This window comes from Clarias gariepinus, chromosome 13 (genome assembly GCF_024256425.1).
Source record: "Clarias gariepinus isolate MV-2021 ecotype Netherlands chromosome 13, CGAR_prim_01v2, whole genome shotgun sequence".
NCBI classification, from domain to species: domain Eukaryota; kingdom Metazoa; phylum Chordata; class Actinopteri; order Siluriformes; family Clariidae; genus Clarias; species Clarias gariepinus.
In genome coordinates this window covers 23,829,700-23,854,074 of record NC_071112.1, presented here as the reverse complement: position 1 = coordinate 23,854,074, position 24,375 = coordinate 23,829,700, and the positions used below count along the sequence as shown (strand labels likewise).

Below are 24,375 nucleotides of genomic sequence, written 5' to 3'. Positions count from 1 at the left end.
TCTACTACGTAACTTTAGAAAAACTTTACAGATACCTCAGTATATTGTAGTGACATGTGACAAAAATATGTATATTTAAAAAACCCTGAAGCAGCAGACTTTGTGAAAATGTATATTTGTGTCACTCTTAAAACTTTTGACCAGATAGATGAATGGAACAAATAATAATAAAACAAATTCTGGAGGGCGCCGGTAGGGGGCAGTAATAGATTTTTTTTATTGCCAAATCTCTTGTAAGAAACATTGAAGGGGCGGGGCTTGCAGCGGAAGTGTGAAAGCGACGTGTGCTTGCAGTGGAGCTGTTTGAGTGAGCTGCTCCGTGTGTCAGGACCGCCATGGTGCTGTTAGAAAACGACGCGGTGAGAATCATTTAATTCACATTTATCATAATTTTATAGTGGTTTTTATTGTGAGTATTAATGTGTGATGACTTCCGGGTTGAACGCGTTGTTTAAGGCAGTGCAGAGTTCAGGGAAGGCTCAGGTAGCAGTGAGCTAGCTATTGGTTAGCATTACAGCGTTCAGCTCCAGAGTTTCAGCTTTATATATATAAAAAAAAAACACTTTTACTGATCATACACAGAGCTTTATACCTGCTTTAATAAGCCCTGTATCTGTAATATCACTCCTATCTGTATGTACTCATCACTTCTGATTCATTTACTTCTGATTGATTTCTGTAAGACTCAGTGAGGGATGAATAAACAGATTTTTATTTTTTTTTTGATTGGCACATACACGTCCCACCTCCTGCTGGCTTTTTCCCCCCTGAATAACTTTAAAAAAAAGTTTTTTAATTAATCCTACAATTTGGGTTAATATGCATACTCAGCGTCCACTTTAATAGGAACACCTGGCAGAAAACAAGTTTAGTTTTTTTTTTGTCATAGGTACCTTTACAGCACATTGAAATTATTTATTTTCAGTTTTTTTTTTTTTTTTTTGCATATCCCAGTTAATAAGCCCTGGGTCAGCCAGGATACAGTGCCCCAAACAGAGAGGCTTAAGGACCTCGCTCAAGGCCTCAACAGTGGCACTGCTGGGGCTTGAACCCCCAACCTTCCAAACAGAAACCTACAGCCTTAACCAAAGTATTGGCAGAAATCGGGGTTCACAGGGTTCACATCAGTGCCTTCAGGAAAGACTGCAACACTAATGCAGCTCCTTAGTTGCTCAGCCAACCTGACGCTGTTAATGTTCACATCTTACATCATCCCGAGAAGACGTCTGATCTCTGTGGCAGGAGCTGCTAGTGTTAGACAGTGTCAGATATTTCTGAAATCCTGAGAATTTTACCCACACAATGCTCTCTAAAGTGTGCATAGAATGAGCAAAAGAACACCAGACACCCTACATAATAATGTGTTGTCATTAAGTTACACCACGACTGAGTGTAATTTGTGTACGTGTGTAGATCACATGACGGCATCAACGACGGTGCAACTACTGACATCTTTAGGGAATAAAACACAGTACAGCACTACACACTGCTGACATAATTCAACAGATAACTGTTGAAGTGTGTATAAATCTTTTTGGCTAAATTTATTTCAGTAAAATAATCAGTGAAATACTGTAGAGTCGTGTTCATACATGACGGTGTGTGTTTGTATTACATTTTGGAAGTTGAGCCGTTATGTACTATAACATTTTTATTCTGACGCGGTGTCTCTCGGCTCTCCCGCAGTTTCTCACTGAGCTCACACGCCTCTTCCAGAAGTGCAGGACCAGTGGCAGTGTGGTGATCACCTTAAAGAAATGTGAGTGTGAACAGCCGATAAGGTTTACCTTAATGCATTTTTACAAATGATACAAATGTGTTCTTTCTTGCTGAAACAAAAGAGACAGAAATCTTGAGAGGAACCTGACTCAACCCAGGGAACCCTTCCTTAATTTGGGTGATAACAGGTGGCAGGCTATGATCTGCAGTCATACTGTGTGTTAGGAGGCCGGAGGTGACAACAGGAGAGAGTTAGACTTTTATCTATTCTGGAAGAGTTAAATTTTATGTGTTTGAAATTACATCTGTAATCCTACTGGTGGTATAAATTAAACTATTCAAATATTGGCAGGCAGCTCAGCTTCCCGCGTGGTATAAGCGAATTATTTGCCAAGTTTGTTTTGAATTGTAAGAAAATTAAGGAAAAAAATAACATTAAACTGAAATATTTATAAAATCCTGATGCATTCAGAATCGCGATCTAATCAGCACCTAGGAATCATGATATTCTATCAGGTGATCTCTGGTGCTTCCCATGCCTATTTGTTAATGTCCTGTCAAGTAAACATTGTCCCCGACGTAGAGTCGAGGCAGTTTGGAAGTCAGTCATTAATCAGGTTGTGTTTGTGCGTTCCTCTCATAATAAACCGTGACGGGCCACGTCCTTAGTAAGCATGTACAGGTATTCCCTGACCTTTTGTAGATGCGAACAAAGCACCTATCCTGTGTGTATTGTACAGAAAAATAGACACTGTAGTGCACCAGATTCCAGTATTTACAATTATATACAATATTTTCAGTGTGTAAGTGAATGTACAAAATGTCTAAAGTCTGTTATATTGAATGCGTGTCAGGGTGCGAAATAATTAGTAGGCCTCACCGGTTTCAATAAATCAGCCTGGGAGCATGATGATAGAAATCCTCAACAAAACAGTTTACAGTCCAGTATATTCAAAAACAGCTCAAAATGGCATCTGGGATTCTCTTTGTGGTTTAAAGGTGCAGAGACAATTTGGTCACATAATAGCAGTGTGGGGAATGGGACAGAGATTTAGTCAGGTGGCTTGGTATGCTTTACATTCTATACTCGTGTCAAAGGCATACAAGACTCACTTTGTCAGACTTATGAACAAATCTGACTTATGAACATGCTCACAAATAGACCTTATTTGTAAGTAGGAGGCTATCTGTGTAATCAAACTCCCTCCCTTCCTTTTTCAGATGATGGCAGGACGAAGCCGGTGCCAAGGAAAGGCCATCCAGAAACATTTGAACCAGCTGACAATAAATGTCTCATCAGAGCATCTGAAGGCAAGAAGAAAATTAGCACAGTGGTGAGTTTACCTCAGGTTTAAACCCTGATTTAGAGTACAATGAGAAAGTTGTGTGTGTGTTTGTGTGTGTAAATATACACACTTATATTATAAAATATATTAACTTAAGTAATATTAAACATGTGTTTAAGACGGGTCTCAATCCTTTTTTTCAGGTCAGCACTAAAGAAGTAATAAAATTTCAAATGGTGAGTATTTCATAATGCTTCAGCTTCCATATTGAGAGACATAAAGTCATAGGTTTTATGTGATTAAAAATAACAGCTGAGGAGAAACTACAAATCAGTCTGAAAACTGGAAAAATATAAAGATAATTTATAGCTTGACTTAATATAGTTTACACAGGTAAATACCTCAATTTCCAAAAAAAAAACATTCTTATATTTATGTGAACAAATGGAAAAACATATACACTATCAGTCAAAACTTTGGACAGACCTACTAATTTTCTAATTCCATGGTCTTTGCAGATTTTTATTTCTTTAAACACTATAAAAAAATCCTCAAGGCATCCACAATATGCAATAATCTCCTTTGATCTACATTGTTCTAGAATGTAGAAAACAACTCACTAAACAAAACATTGAACTAGAGGGGGTCAACTTTTGATTAGTGCTGTACAAAAAAAAATAAAATCACACAAAGGATACAAAATGCAAAAATTGTTTGAAATTCTTTCTAATTTTTATTTCATCACTTGCAAAGCCTTTTTGTAAAGCAACATCCCCCTCCCCCCACCTCCTGTTCATTAATGGAAGCGAAGCACATGTGTAGTATGTGGCTTGTAATGTTGCTCAGTCTTGTAAACAGATTGTTCTCTTGTTGCTTTAGGCGTACTCTAATTTATTGAGAGCGCACATGGACGGATTGAAGAAGAAGGACAAGAAGAGTAAAAGTAAGAAGACTAAAGCTACACAGTGATCTAAATACTAAGGAGAAAGAGAGAGAATTCATCCAGACCACCTTCAGTGACATCACCTGTGCCCCGCCCTCAACAACTTTTCCTTCATGCTGTTATTTTGTGGCACTCGATAGCAACTGAAGGAGCCAGAGGCATTTTCACTCTCTGCATCAATCTAATCTTGACCTCTTCCCTGTGTAGAACTGTTTTGGTGGGTCAAGATTTTGCCACAATCATCAAGTGTAATTTGGTGGTGCCATATGATGCGGTTTTTGATTACAACCACCCACCTTTTTTTTTTTTTTTTTTTACCCCTCTCTCCCTCATTTTTGAACTAAAAAGTTTACCAGTCCTCTGCTGTTTATGCCCGAAGTTAACCTATTAATATCAAAGGATTCAAATCCTCCAGTGTACAGATTTGTTTTTGACTTCAGAGGAGCATATGTTTTTTTTTTTTCCTTAAAGATAAGTTTTGGTTATTACTAAGATCATCTGTAATTATTTTTTCCCAATTAATGTTTGTGCCTATATGACTTTTTTTTTCTTTCTTTCAGTTTTTTCCCCCTTTCCATGCATTTTGGCACAAATAGTTTTTTAGGTTTATTGTTTTAGTTGTTGGCCCAAACAGTGCAATGAGCAAATATCACGCTGTTAACTTATTTTGGGTCCAAAATAATAATAATAATAAAAAAAAAACAGAAAACAAAGTGTGTCCCTGTTCAGCAGTGGTTCAAGCTTTGTTCTGTGTAATACTTGCGTCATGTTGATTTCCCTTCAGTAATGCCCTTTTTCGGTTGTTTAACTTGTAATTTGTTCTGGTCACTGACATTTACAACACCATGAACACAACACAAAACAAATCTAATGCTGCGGTTTTAAAGCGCTGTGTTCCTCTTGTCGGGCCGCTCTCTGCTCGAGCCGACTGAGTTGCTGCGTTTGGTTTCCTCTTCTGCCTCGTTGTAACCCTGACGCATCAGCTGAGACACGTACTGGAACATGGTCTGGAAAACAAATGCAAGAAAATGAGACCTGTACCCAGTGCTTTCTCTTCAGTCCGAATCAAAATCATTTTGATTTTCACACAATTTTCAAAACTGTGGCGACTGTGCACGTACAGTCCATAAATCCCTGTCGTTTTTAAAATATATTTTACCTGTTTTCCACAGTTGGTTTGCATCAAAATATGCTCAAATTAGAGCTGAAAATCTGCTCATATTTATTTAATGTCAACTCCTCTGAGCAGTGAACCCACCAAAAAGTGAAGAATTAAGTGACATAATTCTAGAGTGTAACTAAGTTACACAAAATTTATTTTCGATAATAGAGTGCTTGGTCTGTTGTGACTATTATTTTGAGAATCCTTTTTTCCCCATTCTGTAGTGTTGCATTCTGTGAACAGTCAGTAGAATTTGGGGTGAGCTATGCATTTTACCCTCACCCCATATGTTGGATATTTATAAGTCAAACTGGGACTTTTGATAGTGCAGAATAACACTTTTAAGAGAGTTAAACTCTATTTCTTTATATAATCCTCTTCTTAACTAATGTACCTTTTTTAGCGTTTAACTAGGTGGGCTGCCTGCTTTACATCTGAAACCCTGGCCTCCCAGGAACTCCACTAGAAGCACTTTTCTTAAATGGAAAAATGGCCTGGTTTGATCACCAAAGGCATTATTTTTTGCAGGGCAGTGCACATCAAACTGTCCTCTAAACCACTTGCACATTACTGGAACTTGGCTGATAGTTCCTGTATACATTACTGTACAGTCCTGACATTACCACATGTTTGAGGTTTAGAGCACTGTACATGCGTGGGTTAATGGGCCGGGGAGGTAATGATGTTAAGAAATCAGTAACATCTTGTGACTGAAATTTCTCAACATACACGTTATCTGGTCTTTTGTCATGTGTTCAGTAAAATCTATGGGCGCGCATGTAACCTGCGATTAATTTTTCTTTTTTTTTTTCAGTCTTTTTTGTGGCAGGTTGTATAACTTGTGTGCACTAGAACTAATTTAGGAGTTTTACCGCAACATGTTGGAATACATTATTTTATAACCATCTCCCCTCTCCTTCACTGAACCTATTTTGCATAAAACAATCACAATTTTATAATGTGTGATATATACAGTATAAGAGTCTGGAGCAACAAAATTTCCAGTTTTAAATAAATCTTCTCACTTATTCCCCAAAGGTAGTTAGCTTTAATTCTCAGGTCAGTCGTCTCAAAACCGTGACTGTACGGCACTTTACTCAGCTCATGGTTCCTTCTGCTTTGGTCTGAAACAGCTAGAGATTACAATCACTAATTTCAGAGAGGCTTCTGCGTGTATCGGTGTGCACAAAGCATCACCCTGCATTAAGAGGCTGATTAGCAAATCGATTAATATTCATAATCCATAAATTGCGGTCTGTTTTATGAAAATTTATTTATGGGGCAGTGCCAGGGAAGACGAGTGGAAGAGAGCGCAGTCATCTGTGATGGACGGTAAATAAAACTAAACACAGGAAAATACAATTAGCATTGTCTTAAGTTTTTAGTTATTCGTGTGTGTATTTCTTTCTCCAGAGTGGCAAACTGTAAAATTTTTACTTTGAGTAAACCGTAGCTACAGTTTTGGCAACTACTTGTTCTGACTATTATTGATTTAATGCAGAGAAAATATGGAAACCAATAAAAACCTATAAAGTGCATTGCTTTGTGTAGTGCCTCTCTGATTCTTTCGATATGCTTCTGATTTCAAACACGTTACATTAATATGTGCGTCTCGAAGGAAAGGAAAAGCAAGTCACACAATGCTGGTAAATGTACATTTGCCGTGGAATAAAGATAAAAACGTATCCAGTACAATACATGAAATATGTACGTCAGTACAGTAACGGAGTACATGTACAGTACTCAGCTACCTCCCACCTCTGGTACTCACCTTCCATGCCTTCTCAAGTTCAGAGGTCCATTTGTCTTTCAGAATTGGCCGGACTGCGCAGATGAACTCTGTTCCTACATACTGGGAATAGAAAATACACGCGAGCAATATTTAAATGATGAAATACACCTGTTCTCTTTGACACTTTGGGGAAGAAAGTTCTTAGTGAAAGTGGGACACTTGCTGGTCATGGGTGGTAGTGCAGGAGTCTACTCCTTTAATGTCTCACCCCGTAGTATTTAGGAGGCGCGCAGTAGCGGTAATGGCTTCGCCCAAGCTCGACAGCCAGTGAGTCCAGCCGGTCCAACTGATCAAGCCTGGCCACGCTCTTCTCAATGAAAGACATCACGCTGTTACGAAAAAAAAAAAAGACAAAATCAAATACAACTCTACAGCACAGGTTCCACAAACCTAGACCTGGTGTTCCCCTTTGTTCTTTACAGTTTTAATGTTTTGGCTACTGATTAGTTTATTAGCTGGAAAAAGCAAGCAGGGAAATATTAAAAAAAATATATATTAAAATGTGCTTGACTGGGAGACCTCATGGTGCGCTAGAGCATTTGTATTTTCTCTGTTTTTGGACATTTTGTTTATTCACATCAAGCACTCTCATTGTACTTTAGGGAAATACCCATGATTTAACACACCTACAGTCTTGTTGACGGTGTAATGGGGAGATTAAATTGCGACTGGACTGGAAACGGCTAGCACGCTGCTCGTTCGTGCTCACTCCGGAGAGGTACTGGAGTGTTTCTGTCTAATTATTGAGACACAAATAAGAGTTCTAATAGCCGTGTTCACTTGTTGGCTGTGTGGTATTTTCGCACGCTGCTCACGAGTGAGGTTGGAGAGCCACTTGTTGTACGTCTGAGCGCATTGGGATCCTGGTCTCTCCCCTCTCAGCAGCACCGGTAGGACACATGATTAAAGTGGCTCTTAGGAATGTAACCAAGTGGTAGAATGCTTTGCTGATGGAGAGGGTACAGGACCATTTGCATCAGTATCTATTTGCAACGGTGAATAAATACTCAGCCAGTAGAAAGTAACAAGACTTTATCACCAAGGTAGAAATTTTTCTCAGTTCGCCGGAGCTGTGATCGGACTGCCTGGCTCACGTCTGAAGCAGCCGGCCTCCCAGGAACTCCGTTAATGGCCAACACATGTGGACGCGACTTGGAGCGAGGTCAGGAGAGTACTGGGGATGTGCCAATATCTCTCAGGCAAGTTACTGTAATGTGCAAGTGGTGCTGGTGAATGATTGTGTGTACAGTTCCCACAGACAGATGCATCTCTTCTGCATGTTGGCGAAAAGTTGTCCTTTGACTTTCAAAGATCAGGCGTTCTACTTACTGAATGTTGATGGGAACGACTGCAGTGGGCTCCGAACCACTTCATTTACTGAAGTACAACCATTGTTAAATCCTTTGCACGATTCAGATGTTTTCCTGCGGCTAAGCGCCTCATCACCGAACTGGGCTTAAAGTCTTCTTCAGTTTTATGTTTATATTTAGGCCTTGTTCACACGGGCGTAAAATTTTTGGATAAACAAACGTGCTCTGAACGTCCTAGACTTTTATGTTGCGTTTTGTAGTGACGCTTGATTGACTTCTACACCAGCGTTCGTTTGTCTCTGTCTAGCGTCAGCCTGCAGCCCAAATTGTAGTTTGTGTGTTAACCTGTGGGGGCAGTGTGTCGGGAACTGGATATGAAAGCCCGCCGCTACCGGGTTCACTCTCTGACTGCACAACGTCGGATTAAAGGAAGTTTTTTTGTGGTATATAAAGAAATGCGAAAATTTCCGCGTACGTTTTTCAACAATTATTTTATTTTATTTTGCCCTTTTCCGCATTTCCCTCTGTATAGCATGTAGGATCATGGGGTATATCCAGTCCTCTGAAGCGTAAAATGAACGTAAAGAAAACGCACTAGAAGCCGTTTCCTTGCGTTCGTTGGGTTTTGAATGCCAAAAAAAAGCTGCATGCAACGTTTTTTTAATGCCCTATAAACGTGCAGCCGGAAAAACGCACGTCACCAAATCCCATGTAAACACTCTCATTGACTCTTATGTGTAGAAAACACTCGCCGCTTGATCCGCGCTCACCGCACGCTACGAACGCAAGAAAAACACTCGATTTTAACGCCCGTTTGAACAAGGCCTTAAATTTACAAAAAAGCTCATCACAAGTCCCAGTTTGCCTTGAACGCATCTCGCACTTTACATCATAATGACATAATAGATACTTTTTTTAATAGTTCTTTTAGTCTATTTCTATACTAATATTTATTTTAATAAAAAGGGAAACGGTTAGACACTGCTGTCACAAGTGTAGGTTTTTGTGATGCAAAAAAAGATTTACTGTGACATACAGTAGCAAGCAACAAAAAAGCTTTTCAGGAGAAAAAGGAACAAGAAAAGGATCACTGCGTTTTGTGAGTGTGCAAGTGTAAAGGCTAGAGGTTCCTTTCAAAGAGAGTACTGACCGGAGACCATGGGCTCGTATCTCCTTGCTAGTGCGTAACCTTTCCAGGTCCTCCACGTCACGGAACAGGAAGAAGACGTCTTTGCACTCCGGATGAGTCTCGAACAATCTGTTGCCAAGACAACAAAACACATTAAAGCAACATGCATGATGTATCAGGACCTTGAGCACTGGACGTCTTATTTACTCATTTACACTGAAGGGAAATCTATATTTAGGCATTTTGGATTTAAATAGTCTTCCAGTGCATCTACAGTGTCCACGTTTGGGCAGCAGTTCGTGTCTTTTAATGTTTAAATTAAAGACTTACACAAAGTGCAGTTATACTGTAGGTATTTATAAGCAGGATAAGCTGAAAGCTAAGCATTTTCATTCTTACCTCAACACAAAATGGGTTTAACAGCATGTGGATCGTTCTGCACTCTGGTCAGATGAAACACAAATATAACTTGTTGCTAATAACTGAGCTTGTCATTTGAGGAGAAAGACGGGTGGCATGTATATGCACAAGAACATCATACTGTATCTACAGAGAAGGTGGAGAGCTGGAGCCTCATAATCAAGGCTTCAGTCTTTATAAACACTACCTTGTTAAAGGAATCATGGAATGGAATAATGTCTCAGGACACATTGTTTTAAATCGTTACATTATATTCGTGCTAAATGGTCCGATAATCAGTCGCTTAGGGCATGAGAAAGAAAAGCGTGGGTGTAAAGAGGTTTCACTGTACCCTTTATTTAACAATTATAGGTCTGCTTGAAGCAGCACTGTGGTGTAGTGGTTAGCACTGTGGCCTCACACCTCCAGGGTCAAGGGTTCGATTTCTGCATCGTGTCTCAGTGTGTGTGTGTGGAGTTTGCATGTTCTTCTCGTGCTTGGTGGGTTTCCCCAGGGGACTCTGGTTTCCCCCACAGGTCAAAAACATGCAGACTGTTGTAGGGTGTCAATTTCGATTTCTTTTACTCATTTCTTTTAACTCCAGTATGTATGCCCTTAAATAAGGGTAAGTATATTAAATAACAAAAAGGATCTGAATACTTGTTTCCCCTGACCATATGCACTGTTAGTTGTGTTGGGGCTTAGTTGCAGTCTTTTAAATTCATACTTTGGCTCCACACACTGTTTTGTAAGTACTGTGTATACAACCGAGCGTTATTGCCAATGATCATACACAGACATCACAGACCTGTTTACAAACTACCTTACCTGTTCATTAAAATGAGCAACAATGAACAGCTCATGCAACGAGCTTCTGAGTTTCGACTAGTCGGGAATCGTTTGTGGTGAGATGTTGGATCATCGTTCAAGAAGCCAATTTTCCATTTCTTTGAGGATTGAGAGGAGTAGACATCTGCTTTGTAGTCCCTGCTCGAAAATGTCCAACAAAGATTTACTGATGTTTAAATTTGGTGGCTGCGATGGCCATGGGACACCTCATCCTGGTGTTTATCAAACCACTGGAATCGTTTGATCAGTATGTGTTGGGAGATCATCACCTTGGAACTGTGTTGTTTGCTGGCTGTTATATGACCATGTAAAGCAATGCTAATTAAATCTGATCATTTCAGTGCTGCTGCTGTTTGTACCGTTATGAATCTCAGCGAATACCCAATGCATCCCAACAGACATTGTGTGTGACCCAGACCCGCGGAAGACTATTGAGTTAGGAGCATCCGAAAGGTAAGAACGGTGAGGCTGAAAGGAGGGAATTCCCAGACAGAGGAGGACAATAATGATGCAAAAATAAACCATTATACCAGGGAATAGAGGAGACAATGTCAGACTCAGATGTACCAAAGTAAGTGTCAGCATTGCAAATTAAAATGAAAGTTATATGGCAAAACCAATAAAAAAAAAATCTAAAGTAAGTCTGTCTAGTATGAGACAATGGTGTGGTCAGAAAAGCAGAGCTGCATCAGGAAAGGGCATCTGGCGTAAAACCTTGTTAAGTCGAACGTGCAGATCGGATGGTCTGCTGCAGCAATCCATTACCAGGAGAATGATGTAAAAAAAAAAAAAAAAAAACAGGATAGAATGTTAAAAAACAACAACAAAAAAACAGGGAAATAGATGGACAATATTATTTCAATTCGATTCAAATTATTCAGATTAAAGATTCCACCCTAACTCTTTACACGGACACTGATCAAATAAAAAGCATTAATTCAAAATATTACTTTTTGACATGTGCAAGTGGTTCTGCTAGTTGTGAAGCATTTAATCTATGCAGAGATAAACAAAAGAAGGACAAAACAAACAAAAAAACTTCCTGAATTTGTGAATGTATTAAAAATGAAAAACATTAAATATAACAAAATAGTCTTTGATATTAGGGGACAAATGGATTTATGGATCTCTAACCAGCCGTCAGGTGGGACACTGCTGTGTGGCACTACGATATGTCAACCTGTATCGATGTGTACGAGAGTATGAGACTTTATCCCCCAAAATCCTAACCCAATCGTCCGACATAGTAATCCTTTAAAGACACACCTGATAAATGCGCACACACAGCATGCACACATATCATAAGCATCTCAAAGTATCCAGGTTCTCTCAGTCTGACCTCAAAATGATGAGCTAAGGGTGTATTAGAGTGAGTTCAGTCTTCAGAGTGTTGTTAAAACTAATTATCCTACCAAAAATTGTATACTATATTAAGCATGAAAAACAACTGTTAATCAAATAATAATTCAATTAATAATAAAAGAAAACGTTAGGGTAAGCCCTGCTCTTTGTACACTGAACCTTTTATCTTTAGTGCTTCCACCACCATGCCGCACCATCACATAAGAGATGGAAATAGTAAACCCTCTGGTTTCTCTTAGATGTTTGAAATGGCTTTTAGGACATGAAGTCCAATCATGGTTTCACCATACTACACAATGTTTTTGTTTGATAGGGCTTAGGAGTCCCACAGGTACCTTTTTGTCAACAATTGTCAGGCACTGTTCTGTGCTTTTAAACACCATTCTCAAACCCAAAAAGATTGCAAGCAAAAATACAATACAGTGGTACCTCAGCATACAGATGCCCGCCTCATTTTTTTACATTAAGAACCAAAATTTTGCAAGACTTTTGACATTTTGCCGCGGCATAAGAAGCATTTTCGGCATGCGAGCAAAAATTCCGCATACGTCCAGACACGAACAACTGAGGACATAACACCATGGGTAGCAAGAATGTTAGCAAAGACAGTAGCAAGAAGACAACGGTGCCACTTTCATTTGATCTTTTTATATGCAAAAATATGAGGACAAAATGGTAATATTTTTGAGTGGCTGAAACTGATTATCTGCATTTACTTTGTTTCCTACAGAAAATGCATTTCGCAATACAAACTTGCATTGCATGCCGGGGTACCCCTGTACATGCAATCGCAGTTCGATGACCTCGTTGGCCTTCCACTAATGTTGACTTTCGGCCATGACCCAAACAGCTCAGACGGTCAGAACAGCACCAGTTGAACGCATAACTGTTGCATTCACCATGTCATGGAGTGTGGAGCTGCAGAGCTGCATAAAAAGCTCGACAAATCAAACACAGGCGCATCACGACACAGAAGGTCGAGCAGCCCTGAAAGAACTCAGACAAATGGTTCCAATCAGTGTAAAGAAGCGAGAAGACTTCATTGTCATTGATAAAAGCAACAGACAAAGACATGACCAGGTGTTGCATTTAATCCATGGCCAGCATTCACGCATCTGTATGGAAAACCAAAACCAGAAAAAATTCTTGCCTCCAGCTCAGGCGTGAACAGTGAAAACAAACTTGAAAATCTAAAAAAAAAAAAAAACATCTTGACAATGTCTGAAAAGACATAAACAAGGAAAAGACAATCACAAATTATAAATACAAACAGTAACGTTCTTTTGGCAGGTTCTTCTCGGGTGAGTGGTGTCAGCCAAGGTGCAGGCAGCACGCTCTGGAGGAAAAACTGAAAACACTTCATGCTTCAGCTTGCCGTTTCTGTGTGTTTCTCTGCACGTGTGTTACACTAACCTTATGCCTTCTCATTACAGCCCTGATGTACAGTATTTCTGATATTACATTAATCTGCAATAACTGCTTTATCCCTGGGTGAATACACACTGGATGGGACAGTTGAGAAGGTGTAGATGACATCCCCTAAGGTAACTTGTTAACAACAGAAATAAGCTGTAGGTACACAACATACAGTATAGACACTTTAACACAACCGGTAAAAATACCCAGAATGTAGCAGCACGCTGATGCGTATAATCAACTACTGAACTATTGATTTCCTCGAATAAGACCAAATATAAATCAATTAAATCGGCAGCTCGCCATCCAGTGCATCAGGACGGCCTGAAAGCCAGAGCGTTATACTTTGGAGTTAGAATTAAATGTCTTGTTTAATTCTATTCTATCTTTACATCTGAATCCTAAGACGTTTTTTACATACGGCTGTCCGTCACTAATCATAGCGCGAGCACAGACTTAAATTACATTCACTTTACAGCTTACTGTAGTCGTACAGCTTGATACAGGATGGGAGGCTGTAGCGGCGCGAGTATGACCGCCAAGATGGCCATAGCAACAAAAATCATGTGACACTAGCTTTATTAAATGTTTTAATTCTGTGCATCAGAAACAGACATTCCATGAATGTAGGATCATGAATCATGTGCATACTGAAAGTTGATGAATTTAGAATTATTTTTTATATAAAAAAAGGTCACACTCGAACTTGTGCTGAAAATCAGATATTCATGCAGATATTCCAGCATGACAGCACTCCATCTCGTGTGATACTTCTCAAGCCGCCTGCTCATTGTAATACTTCTTGTGACAGAGGAGGTGACCTCACAGTGATTAGAGAAAGAGTGAAATAAAAATGTTTCATTTGTTTGTTAATTACGTTTAGAAAACGTCATTGCTGCCTTTTCTGCTGCTGTATTTTGAATCATTATGTATTATGCATGGCACATGTTCTGTATGTATTACAACATGAGTGATGTGAAGGCATGCAAGAAGTGTCATTATTCAGGTCATAGTTAGTTGGAATAAAAAATATATATCAGACCTGTCTCTAAAATCTTGCTGAAGTTTTCCTGTGGCTAAAAACAACCCTCGATGACAAAGCAACTAAAACTCAACACTCTCAGCAAAACGCTTTCCTTGGTTCTTAGTCCCTAAAAAACATATTCCCTAAAGAAAGCTATGTGTGTGTGTGTCTGTGTGTGTGTGTTTGTGTTCCAGGTCATCACACAAGGCATTATGCAAAAAAATAAAAATTACATTTGGCTTTTATATTATTTTAAGTCAAATATTATCTGTCACACGTCTGTACCTGGTGAGTGCTGAAGGTCAGTGATTATTGTCTTTGTAATCAGTTTAGCCAAGATGACACTTTTGTACTACACAAAAATGATGCATAGGCACGGTTGCAAAATGACACGCTTGGTGTTGTCATATTTGCTCGTGAGGTTACTGTCACGTTGACACCCATTTAGTCATGACGACGCTGAATCACCAGTTCAAGAGCAGAGTATAATATTTTCAAGACGTTCATGTGATTTATTTAGGGGAACACAGGTGTGGATCCTGGGGGTAACTTATACTAGTGCAGCCATTTCCCAGAGTCATGTTGAGTTTGTGTGACATGTCTCATTCCATTTATTTAGGCAATCACGTTATAAACATATGAGAGGTTTTTTTCTTTTTGAGAAATAAATACTTTCCAAAAAAATAAATAGTGAATATTTAATCATGAGTCTAGATACTGTATGAGTATAGATCTTTCCACCCTTTACATGTTATTTTCTGCTTGTTGAACCTTGTTTTGTATTAATCTCTACCTTAATACTGACATCAGTGATCGAGCTGACGAGAGAGCGAGAGCCTGTTATCTTTCCCTCCCAGTGATTATTCCAAATTTGATTTATTACATTATTCCAAGCCATTATTTGGAACGAAACCCCAAAGGACCTTCTTATGCTAGTCAATAACATGAAAATTTGTGAAGCTCACCATCATCAGGTGTTGAGGTTTGCAATTTCCCCAGTATGACAAAAAGAAAAAAAATAGATGCAGTCATTTATTATTATAATTATTATTATTATTGTTTCAGCTTTTATGCTGAGTATTTTTCATGTTGTTAATGACTGACTACAAACAGCTTACACAGTCTGTACTTATCATAATGTTACCATTAATAGCTGATAGAGTGACTATAAAGAAGAGCGCTTTAATAAAAAAAAAAAAAAGACCAAAAAAAAAAAAAACATAGAAACGTGAAAGTGCTGCTTAGATTAAAAAAATCTAATCATGCACTATAATTACTGTAAGCCATAAAATAGTGTCACTGACCCTGATCCTACTGCGTAATATAAAGGATATGTGTCCAGTGTTTACATGTTTCTTAAGTATCTGTATTACTGTCTAAATAAATAAATCTACATTCTGGTCTATGGTTTTATTAAAAACATACACAATATACACAAGAAGCGAGCACTGACTATCTAATCGTCAGTACATATAAGCATGTCATTTTTAATATTGCACCTAACAGAGCCATAGGGACGCACAGAGAAGCAACAGTTCGGACTTTCATTTGATTATTTTGCAATTTAAAGATCATGGGAGTTCATAATATAAATGACCTAAATAAAATTCGCCAGACAGACAATATAACAGAAAATAATACCAGGCTTCCCGTGTGCTACCTTTGTGAGACAGAGATGCTCTAACCAGGGGATGAGAGCAGAAATTAATACAAGTTCATACTGAGTGTATGTCAAGTAGAAGGAAAGCTTATAGTAAGATTTTAGTGATCATATAGTTGTGTAACTTCGAGCTTACTCCCAGAGGCAGGGTAAAACAGTCATTACATTCTCTGTATAGATCGTATGTTTCCTAATTATAATACAAGACAGGTGTGTGAATAATAATAATCAATGCATCAGTGATGTGTAGCAGAATATAAATGATAAAATTTGATTTGATTTATTACATTATTCCAGTGATCCCAAGCCATTACTCGGAACGAAACCCTTCTCACTCTAGTCAATAACATGAAAATTTGTGAAGCTCACCATCATAGGGTGTTAAGGTTTCAAATTTCCCCAGTTTGACAATAATCAAAAAAGATGCAATACTTTATTATTTTTATATTATATAATGGATTTCCTTAGGAGTCCGGTTTCTCGGAAGCTTCATCCTCATGACATCCTGTTGAGTTTTTCTTTCCCACCTCTGGCTTGCTCATTAGGGACATATCCAACTCCGTATCTGGATATGTACAATGCTCATTTGTGTCATTGCTGAAAGTGCTATGGAAATAAAAGGGAATTGAACTGAAAACCTCTCAAACTTATTTACTCTCACTCACTCACCTTCTATACCGCTTTATTCTGTATACAGGGTTGCATGGCACCTGAAGCCTATCCCAGGAGACCTAGGGCACCTGGATGGGCATTGCAGGGTGCACACACACACACACACACACACTATGGCCAATTTGGGACGCCAATTAGCATAATTTGCATGTCTCCCAGAGGAAACCCACCAAGCACAGGGAGAACATGCAAACTCCATGCATACAGAGGTGGGAATCGAACCTGGACCCACTAATCACTAATCCACCCAACTCTCATTTAATAAGCATGTATAATAATAATAATAATAATAATAATAGTAATTCACTAAACAACTAGTTTGAAAGATTCCCAAAGGAACATTAATAGTTTATTAGATTATATCAGAGATTCATTTCCAAAGCAAACTCACCTGACAAATACGATTATCCCAACTTTGGCAATATCCTCCTGAATAACTTTCCAGGACTCCTTGATCATGGTGATGTGCTCGCTGCTGAGATGCACCTCTTCCTCCTCCTCCTCTTCTTCACTCACGGCTTCTGTCGCTTTCTTGGGCGCCAAACCCAACCCTGAGATGGCACAGCCCATCCTAAAGAACTGATTAAAAAGCCGCGAAACAGTTAAGAGCTCCGAGGGAGGCTGTTCTGGCTCTGTGTCCGCTCTGTGTCCGCTCTGTGTCCGCTGAGTGCTGATGAATCCGCGCCTGTTGTGATCTACAGTGGACGGACTAACTCTCGCGCCCCCTGAGCAGCCATCAGCTCTCCAGACGCACGCGCGCGCGCGGACTCCGAGTACACCAGCCCGCTCTCCGCAGCGCGCGCACCATCAGCGGGGGGAGGAGTCTGGGGTTCACAGTGTAAACACCACGTGCCTTCCCACACACATGGTGCTGTCATGTTAACACAAGGTCCTACTGCAAAATCCACAAATAAGTCACCTGATTCATATTTCATAATGATGAATTATGCACGCAATAATTGCATGAACACAAAGTGTCGAAAATTGGCATGCACTCAGCCCTGGTCCCCCTGCCCTGCACATTTTAGTCTTACCTGATCTACCACACCCACTTCAAATCAGAAAAGGCTGTTATTTAATCAGGTGATAATAGCTGATTAGTTTAATCAGGTGTGCAGGGATCTGGGAAAACACTAAAACGTGCAGGACAGAAGGTCTTCTAGGACCAGGATTTAACAATTGGGTTAATTTACCTCAACACATCCAGATCCTTCATTTTATATATATATATATATATATATATACAGCCAAAAAATGATGAAAAAAAAACTCTTCAGGAAATAAAAATTTATTTGAACCTGTCTAACAAAGTGAAGCATGCTAAAAGATTAATCTATCAATTAATATTTATTATATTCATTGATCTACAGGTAGATCTGTAATATTACAATCTGTTAGGTGATCTGGATCAATTAAGTTTGGCAAATACACCAATCAGCCAAAACATTCTGACCACCTGCTTAATAGTAAGGAGGTCCCCCCCTTTCGCCCCCAAAACAGTGACACACCCTGTCTTCTAACACCTTTCTATGGAACCAGCATTAGGCTTTCCAACAATTTAAGCTACACTAGTTCTTCTATTGGATCAGACTACTGGGCCCAGCTTTTACTCCCCATGTGCATCAGTAAGTCTTTGCCACTCATGACCTTGTGGCTAGTTCCCTGATTTTTCCTGGTATGCTTGATATGTCCTGACCACAGCAGGCCTGCAAAATCCTACAAGAGGTGCAGTTTTTAAGTCCCATCACATCACTCTTTACAATTTGACCTTTGTTACAGTAGCTACATTTTCAATATCCCCTTACAATTATGGCTGGAAGTGGGTGGCATATATTAGGCAGCAAGTAAACATTTTCTCCTGAAGTTTATGTGTTGGAACAGAAAAAATGGGCCAGTATAAGGATTTGAGCGACTTTGACAAGGGACAAATTATGATGGCAAGATGGCTGGATCAGAAAAACTTCAAGTTGGAAGTATTGGCTATTTATGTTAAAACCAAATGTTGTTAAAATCAACGTTATTAAGAAATATACTTAATGTTTAATATTCTTTTAAATAAAGCAATAGAAACATAAAGAAAAAATATGTTTTTTAGGGACTAAACAAATCATCATTGTCAGTTTACTAACACCCAGGTTCAGTTATCCTGTGCTGGGTGTAACCTGAGATTGTTTGTGGCTGACAGGAGTAGAGCCTGACGTGCTCTAGCCCATCCACATTAAGGTTCAGCGTGTGGAGTTCTGAGAATCCTTTCTGCTAACCAAGATTGTAAAAAGTGAATACACAAGTTACTGTATGGTTGCTGTTAATTCAAATATGCCTGTCAATCGATGAGAACCATCTGCCGCATAACATGATTATATGCACTGCACAGTTAGATAATTGGATGCATAAGCATGCTTACATGTGTACATACCTGAGGGAACAAAACATTTCAGGGTTATATGCCAAAAAAATGACGAAGTTTAAACCTGTCAAGTAAAATAGTTTTCTTTTGAGTTTTGATGACCAAAAGAAAAAAAGATTTTTCCCCTGAAAAGGCAGAATTAATTGCTGTAATCAAAAATGCATTTTCTTCCAAAGTACTCTTACATAAATGTAACAGTCAGTGCTAAAAATAATGCTTTTTTTTTTACATTCACTGTAACCCCAACGAAAAAAGTGGGTACTGAGGATGAATGATGTATTAGTAATATAAGTAAATTACTTAAACAGGGAGACCATGTTTGCATAACAAACAGTGCAGGAGTGAAATGTCTGATATGATTTACTCTTCTTGTCCAGTAATACATCAGTCTGAAACACGTCAAAAATTGAGCTTACAACTAACCGGCCATTTTGGTGTGCAAAATGAAGAATATGCATCCACTAAAATATCACTAAGCCTTTTTAATCAGGATTCAGACTTACTACAACACCCTGTTGAATGCATGTGACCTGTATTTGCAGAGATACAGTATTTAGAATTGGGATAGGATATAACCTGGATGTGGTGCCAACCGATCACAGAGCACAAGCACACACACTTATACTCTCAACCGTAAGCCTCAATGACCTACTGGTTAAACAGTACAGCTCCTTTAGTAAAAGGCTCATTCAGTTTGGTGTAGAAACAAGAAATACAAGAGGTCATTTGTACCAACAATGATCACACTGTACTATAGATCATCACTGTGCTGGGACACTATTTTGCACTGAGTCAGTACTGGGATAAGATCACTGGACAATAGTTACTGCCCTTCACTATTTCCAATGCCAATTGAAAGTTTTTTTAATTAATTAATTTTTTGTTTCTCACCCAAAATAAATAAATAAATAAAGTATAATCCATGAGAAACAATCATCTGGTCTGAAGGAACAAATATAGCTATTTGGAATCAGGAAATCAGGCACTGTGTATTACTGTATAAAAACACGGTGGTGGCAGCACCATGCTGTGTGGATGTTTTTGTGTAACTGGGACTGAGAGACTAACCCGTATAAAAAGGGAAAAATGGATGCAAAAAAATAAAAAGCTATTCTGGGTGACTCTTCTCCAGAGTGCTGCAGACATCAAGGTGGTGCGACAGTTTATATTTCAACAAGAACTTGACCCAAAGCGAACCACCAGGAAAACATAGGACTGACCCGAACCCAATGGAGAAACAGCTGTGCACTGACGCTGCCCGTTCAACCTGGCTGAGCTTGAGCAATTTGTGCCAAGAAGAATGGAGGAAACTTCCAAAAGTGAGGTGTGCCAAGCTTGTAGCTTAATTCACAAGCAGACTTGAGGCTGTCATTGCAGACAAAGGTGCTTAAACCGAATACTAGGTCATGTGGCTGAATACTGATTCAGTCTTTATTTTTTTAAAACGATCCACGCACCTGTTTTCACCTTTTCGTTGTTAATGCACCATAACTTTGTTGCTTTTCCTAGTTATTTACTGTGAACTGAGAGATGCTCGGAGTTATACAGATTATACAGTCTGTCTGATTAAGGTAATAGCAAGTTTACCTATTAACATAAAAAATGAGCCGTATTTAAGTCTCTTACGTATTATTGCACATTTTCTTACATGCACATCTATTTATTTAAGCATATTGAAATGTTCATTCATCTAATAATCCTTGTTCAAAATGAGTGTGATCTTTTTACGTTGCATTTTCTAATGCCCATGTAATAATTGTAAAATTGCCATAAAATGAAAACTGCCTATTTACAGTAGACAGTATGCAATAAAAAAAATAATAAACTATGGAGATTATACACAAATTATATTACAGTAGATTTTATCACAGGAATGTTTTGAAAAAAAACAACAACAAATAAAACAAATGCATGTGTGGGATCAAAATGCATCCACCACTACTTCCATCCACAAATGTTTAATTGGAACCGACTCTTTACCCTGACTTATTGCTATTGCGAAGTGACAGCTTTATGAAAATATACACACATACATGCTAAATTCTAGGGCAATTGCCCAATATTATGAGCTATCCATACCCATAGGCCACATAATTGGCCATAGTCCCAGTTACATGATTGATTGCTGTGTATGTACAGATACGGAACACTTCCGAGAACAGAGACATAGGGTAGATAAGGAAAAAAAAAGGAAAAAAAAAAGAAAATGATAGTAATGATACAGATCTTTAACTAGGATATCAGAGGTACATTTATCCTGAGTAAGCTTACCAGTGTCATGTTACATAGGCAGTAACCAAAAGCTTTTGTACAAATATAAACTCATATACACAATAAAATGTCATAAATATTTCAGGTGAGGTCTGAGTTTAGAAATGTCCTTTTGCCATTTAAAACAATTTTAATACAGCATTATCATATAAATGTGTTCGATTAAAGGCCTGAGCATGCCATTCTTTACAACATACAATCTACATAATGAACACATTGGGTGGTCGTATTTAGACTCCCCTTAAGACTTTATGCTTGGATAGCTTGGTAGAAAAACACTGGGCCTTTTTGTGCAGTAATGTACAATAGCGGAAAAGTCTAAAAGCAGCTTACAAGAACAGTCACGTGTAAGAACTAAGGTTTTGGAACTTCTCCCGCAGGTTTTTGACTAAACCTTGTTGGCCGCTCTCAGTTTTTTCAAACGACCTCGGTATGCAGGTTTCACCACTGTCCAGACACTTTAGTTGGTCTCCACAGAGCTCCTGTTTCTTCTCTTCACCTGCAGCCTGACCTTGACCTTCTGTCTTACTAATCCTTTCCACTATTATGATCTTGTTGTCATTGGGGAGCGTGGCCTGGCCAGATATATAGTAGTTCTTCGGGACGTCTGTAAGGTTCGTTTGCTGTTTCAAATAAATCGAGTGGTCCAAAGAACTGCTTTTGGACAGTTTAAGCACATCCTGTTCTGCAGGTCCCTTGTCCATGGACTGGGCAGTGGCAGTGTCTGTAGGTGGTGGTGTGTAGGAGTCTGTACTGTCACAAACTGGGCTAGAACAGGAGCAGATTCGTCGGGTTGAGGGATTATTTCGTCCAACCTCAAGTATTCGGTCTGGGACGGAGCAACTGCGATTAATTGTGACTAACTGAGAATTCGGGCGGGAGTATTTGGAACGCAGCTCCCTTACATCCGGCCAGTTGAAGCTCTCCGTGTGGACTGGACTTTGTTCTTCCAGAGCAGGCGCTCTGATTGTGGACTGCAGCTGAGGACTGCCCAGGGAGCAGGGGCTCTGTGATGAACTGGAGTCGGTGTACTCACATGAACCATGGGATGATGATGGGCTTTGCATACCTGTACAGATTTAAACAAAAGGTGTTAATTATAAATAACAGCTATTTATTAATAGCCAACAAGCACAGAAGAGAGAAGACTCACCCATCTCATTTTCTGGATATTTGTCTTCCACAACAGACAACAGCTTCTTGTGACTAAAGTTGCTCTGTGATGCTTTTGCTCCCGGCCTCACTACAGGCCTGTTGTTCTTAATACGCTGGCTATATTGCCTAGCCAGAAGGAATACCTTGTTCTTCATTTTCTCCATATCTTGTAGCATATCTTGGTCTTCTTCTGAGCATGACCTCACAGAGATCTTGGGTGGAGGAGCATGTCTGATCTTTTGTGTCTCTTGGAGCTTCTGATCACTGAATAAACTCCTACCCATTGTATCCTCTTTTCCATGGAAGTTGTTAAGTGGTGAAGACGTTGAGGTCCCCTGTCCAGGCACGCTGCTGTCACATTCTTCCAATATTAGTAGGGGTTCACCAACAAATGCACTATAAGAACTCTCCTCCCCCTTTTGATCCTGGGTAAAGCTGGCAACTGAGCCATTCATGTGCGCTTTAGAATCATCTTGAGGCTCCTCAAAGGCTTCGCTGATTTCATCCTCCATGTCTTGCCAAACCCTGATCATCTCCGAGGTTGATCGGAAATCCTCCTCTGTATCAAGTGCCTGAGCAACTACCTGAGACCCATCTGTAGATTCCTTTCTGTCTATAATTGGCAGAATCTCTGTGTCCATGACCTCCTTGGATGCAGTCTCTTTCTCCAGACCTGGTAGATCAAAAACTGCCCAAGATGTTGGCCTTGTGATTTTTGAAGCCTTCTTGTGACTTTCTGCATCTTCTTCAGTGGGAAAGCCATTGAGCTGTTGGCTGAGATTGCGGACTAGTCCCGGTGGAATGTACGAGAGGCTTTCTCTGCGTTTGATGCTGAAATTAACATCCTGTTGCTCAGCGTGCTCATAGTATTGCTTAATCTTATGTATAAGTATCCTGTCCTTTTTGGACAGAGTATCTGGTTTTGTCTGTGGTCTTTGGACTGGTGTAACCAGCTTGTCTCCAAGAGTGGCTGAGGCTATAGATTCAATTACAGGGGAGGAACATTTCAGCTCTTGAGCCTTCTCTTTGTCCAGCAGCTCAGCGCTGAGACTGAAGACGCTACTTCTCCTACTACCCGTCTGAGATGAGGAGCAACCTAGAGAGAACATGTCATCGGCTGCCAGGCTGCTTTGCCGAGAGAGACTGCCTGCAAAGTGTTCAGCAATAACGCTGGCCTTGTCTAGTACAGATGTTGGCAAGATGCTTCTGGGTTCAGTTCCTGATGACATTTCTTCCTCTTCGTCCTCCTCCTCCTCTTCTTCCTCCTCCCCCAGGTCCTCTGAAATTTTTGTTCTGGATTGAGGGCTCTCGTCCTCTAATTGGATTTCATGGTGGACTGTGGACAGTGACTCTGCACTACATTCCACCATTTCTTCATCCTTTACGCCACCGTCCTCAGTGTTAAAGTATGACTGGTGATGTTTTTCTTCTTCATCTTTTTCTCCAGGCAGGGAAATGGCCTGTGAACATTGATCCTCAGAACAGTCCTAGTGGGCAGAAGGAAAATCAATTACTGTTTCATTAAGCGACTTATTAAATTATGGCAGAAAGATATGAACTTATGTTCTGTCAGTATTCATAATTTGCAATTAACTTGTCTAGGCCTACAAGATAAAAGTAATTTGTACCACAGTTGTTCATTTGTTCATCAACAGTAACCATTTTACTTTGGTCAGGGTTGCACGAGATCCAGATTAAAGCTAGGAATCACAAGTAGACTACTGATTCAATTTATCAGCATTAATGTTTACAGTTGCTTTGTCTTAAGCAGGTTTACTTCTGGCAGGTTTTTAATAATTAAAAAATTATTAAGTCTCAT

At 39.4% G+C, this 24,375-nt stretch overlaps 3 protein-coding genes across 4 annotated transcripts in view; 1 reads left to right on the top strand and 2 right to left on the bottom strand.

Moving 5' to 3' along the window:
- The first annotated feature begins 219 nt into the window (after positions 1 to 219).
- srp14 (signal recognition particle 14) lies at positions 220 to 6,648 on the top strand. Its single transcript, XM_053510564.1, has 5 exons — positions 220 to 359; positions 1,687 to 1,759; positions 2,941 to 3,053; positions 3,209 to 3,241; positions 3,885 to 6,648. Exons 1-5 carry the CDS (start codon positions 336 to 338, stop codon positions 3,972 to 3,974), a joined length of 333 nt encoding a protein of 110 aa, XP_053366539.1. The 5' UTR covers positions 220 to 335; the 3' UTR covers positions 3,975 to 6,648.
- Positions 4,822 to 17,488, bottom strand: xgb (x globin). Its single transcript, XM_053510565.1, has 5 exons — positions 17,115 to 17,488; positions 9,363 to 9,470; positions 7,111 to 7,231; positions 6,882 to 6,962; positions 4,822 to 4,955 (listed from the first exon to the last, which is right to left on the bottom strand). Exons 1-5 carry the CDS (start codon positions 17,291 to 17,293, stop codon positions 4,830 to 4,832), a joined length of 615 nt encoding a protein of 204 aa, XP_053366540.1. The 5' UTR covers positions 17,294 to 17,488; the 3' UTR covers positions 4,822 to 4,829.
- A 3,269-nt stretch (positions 17,489 to 20,757) lies between these two features.
- The window catches only part of LOC128535931 (pleckstrin homology domain-containing family G member 3), a 52,182-nt gene continuing 48,564 nt past the window's right edge, over positions 20,758 to 24,375 (bottom strand). For both annotated transcript variants that reach the window (XM_053510044.1, XM_053510045.1), the window contains exons 18-19: positions 22,555 to 24,043; positions 20,758 to 22,470 (exon numbers count right to left, since the gene is read on the bottom strand). In XM_053510044.1, the coding sequence (XP_053366019.1) occupies positions 21,743 to 22,470; positions 22,555 to 24,043 (2,217 nt within the window). In that variant the 3' untranslated portion in view covers positions 20,758 to 21,742. The remainder of the gene's footprint in view (positions 22,471 to 22,554; positions 24,044 to 24,375) is intronic.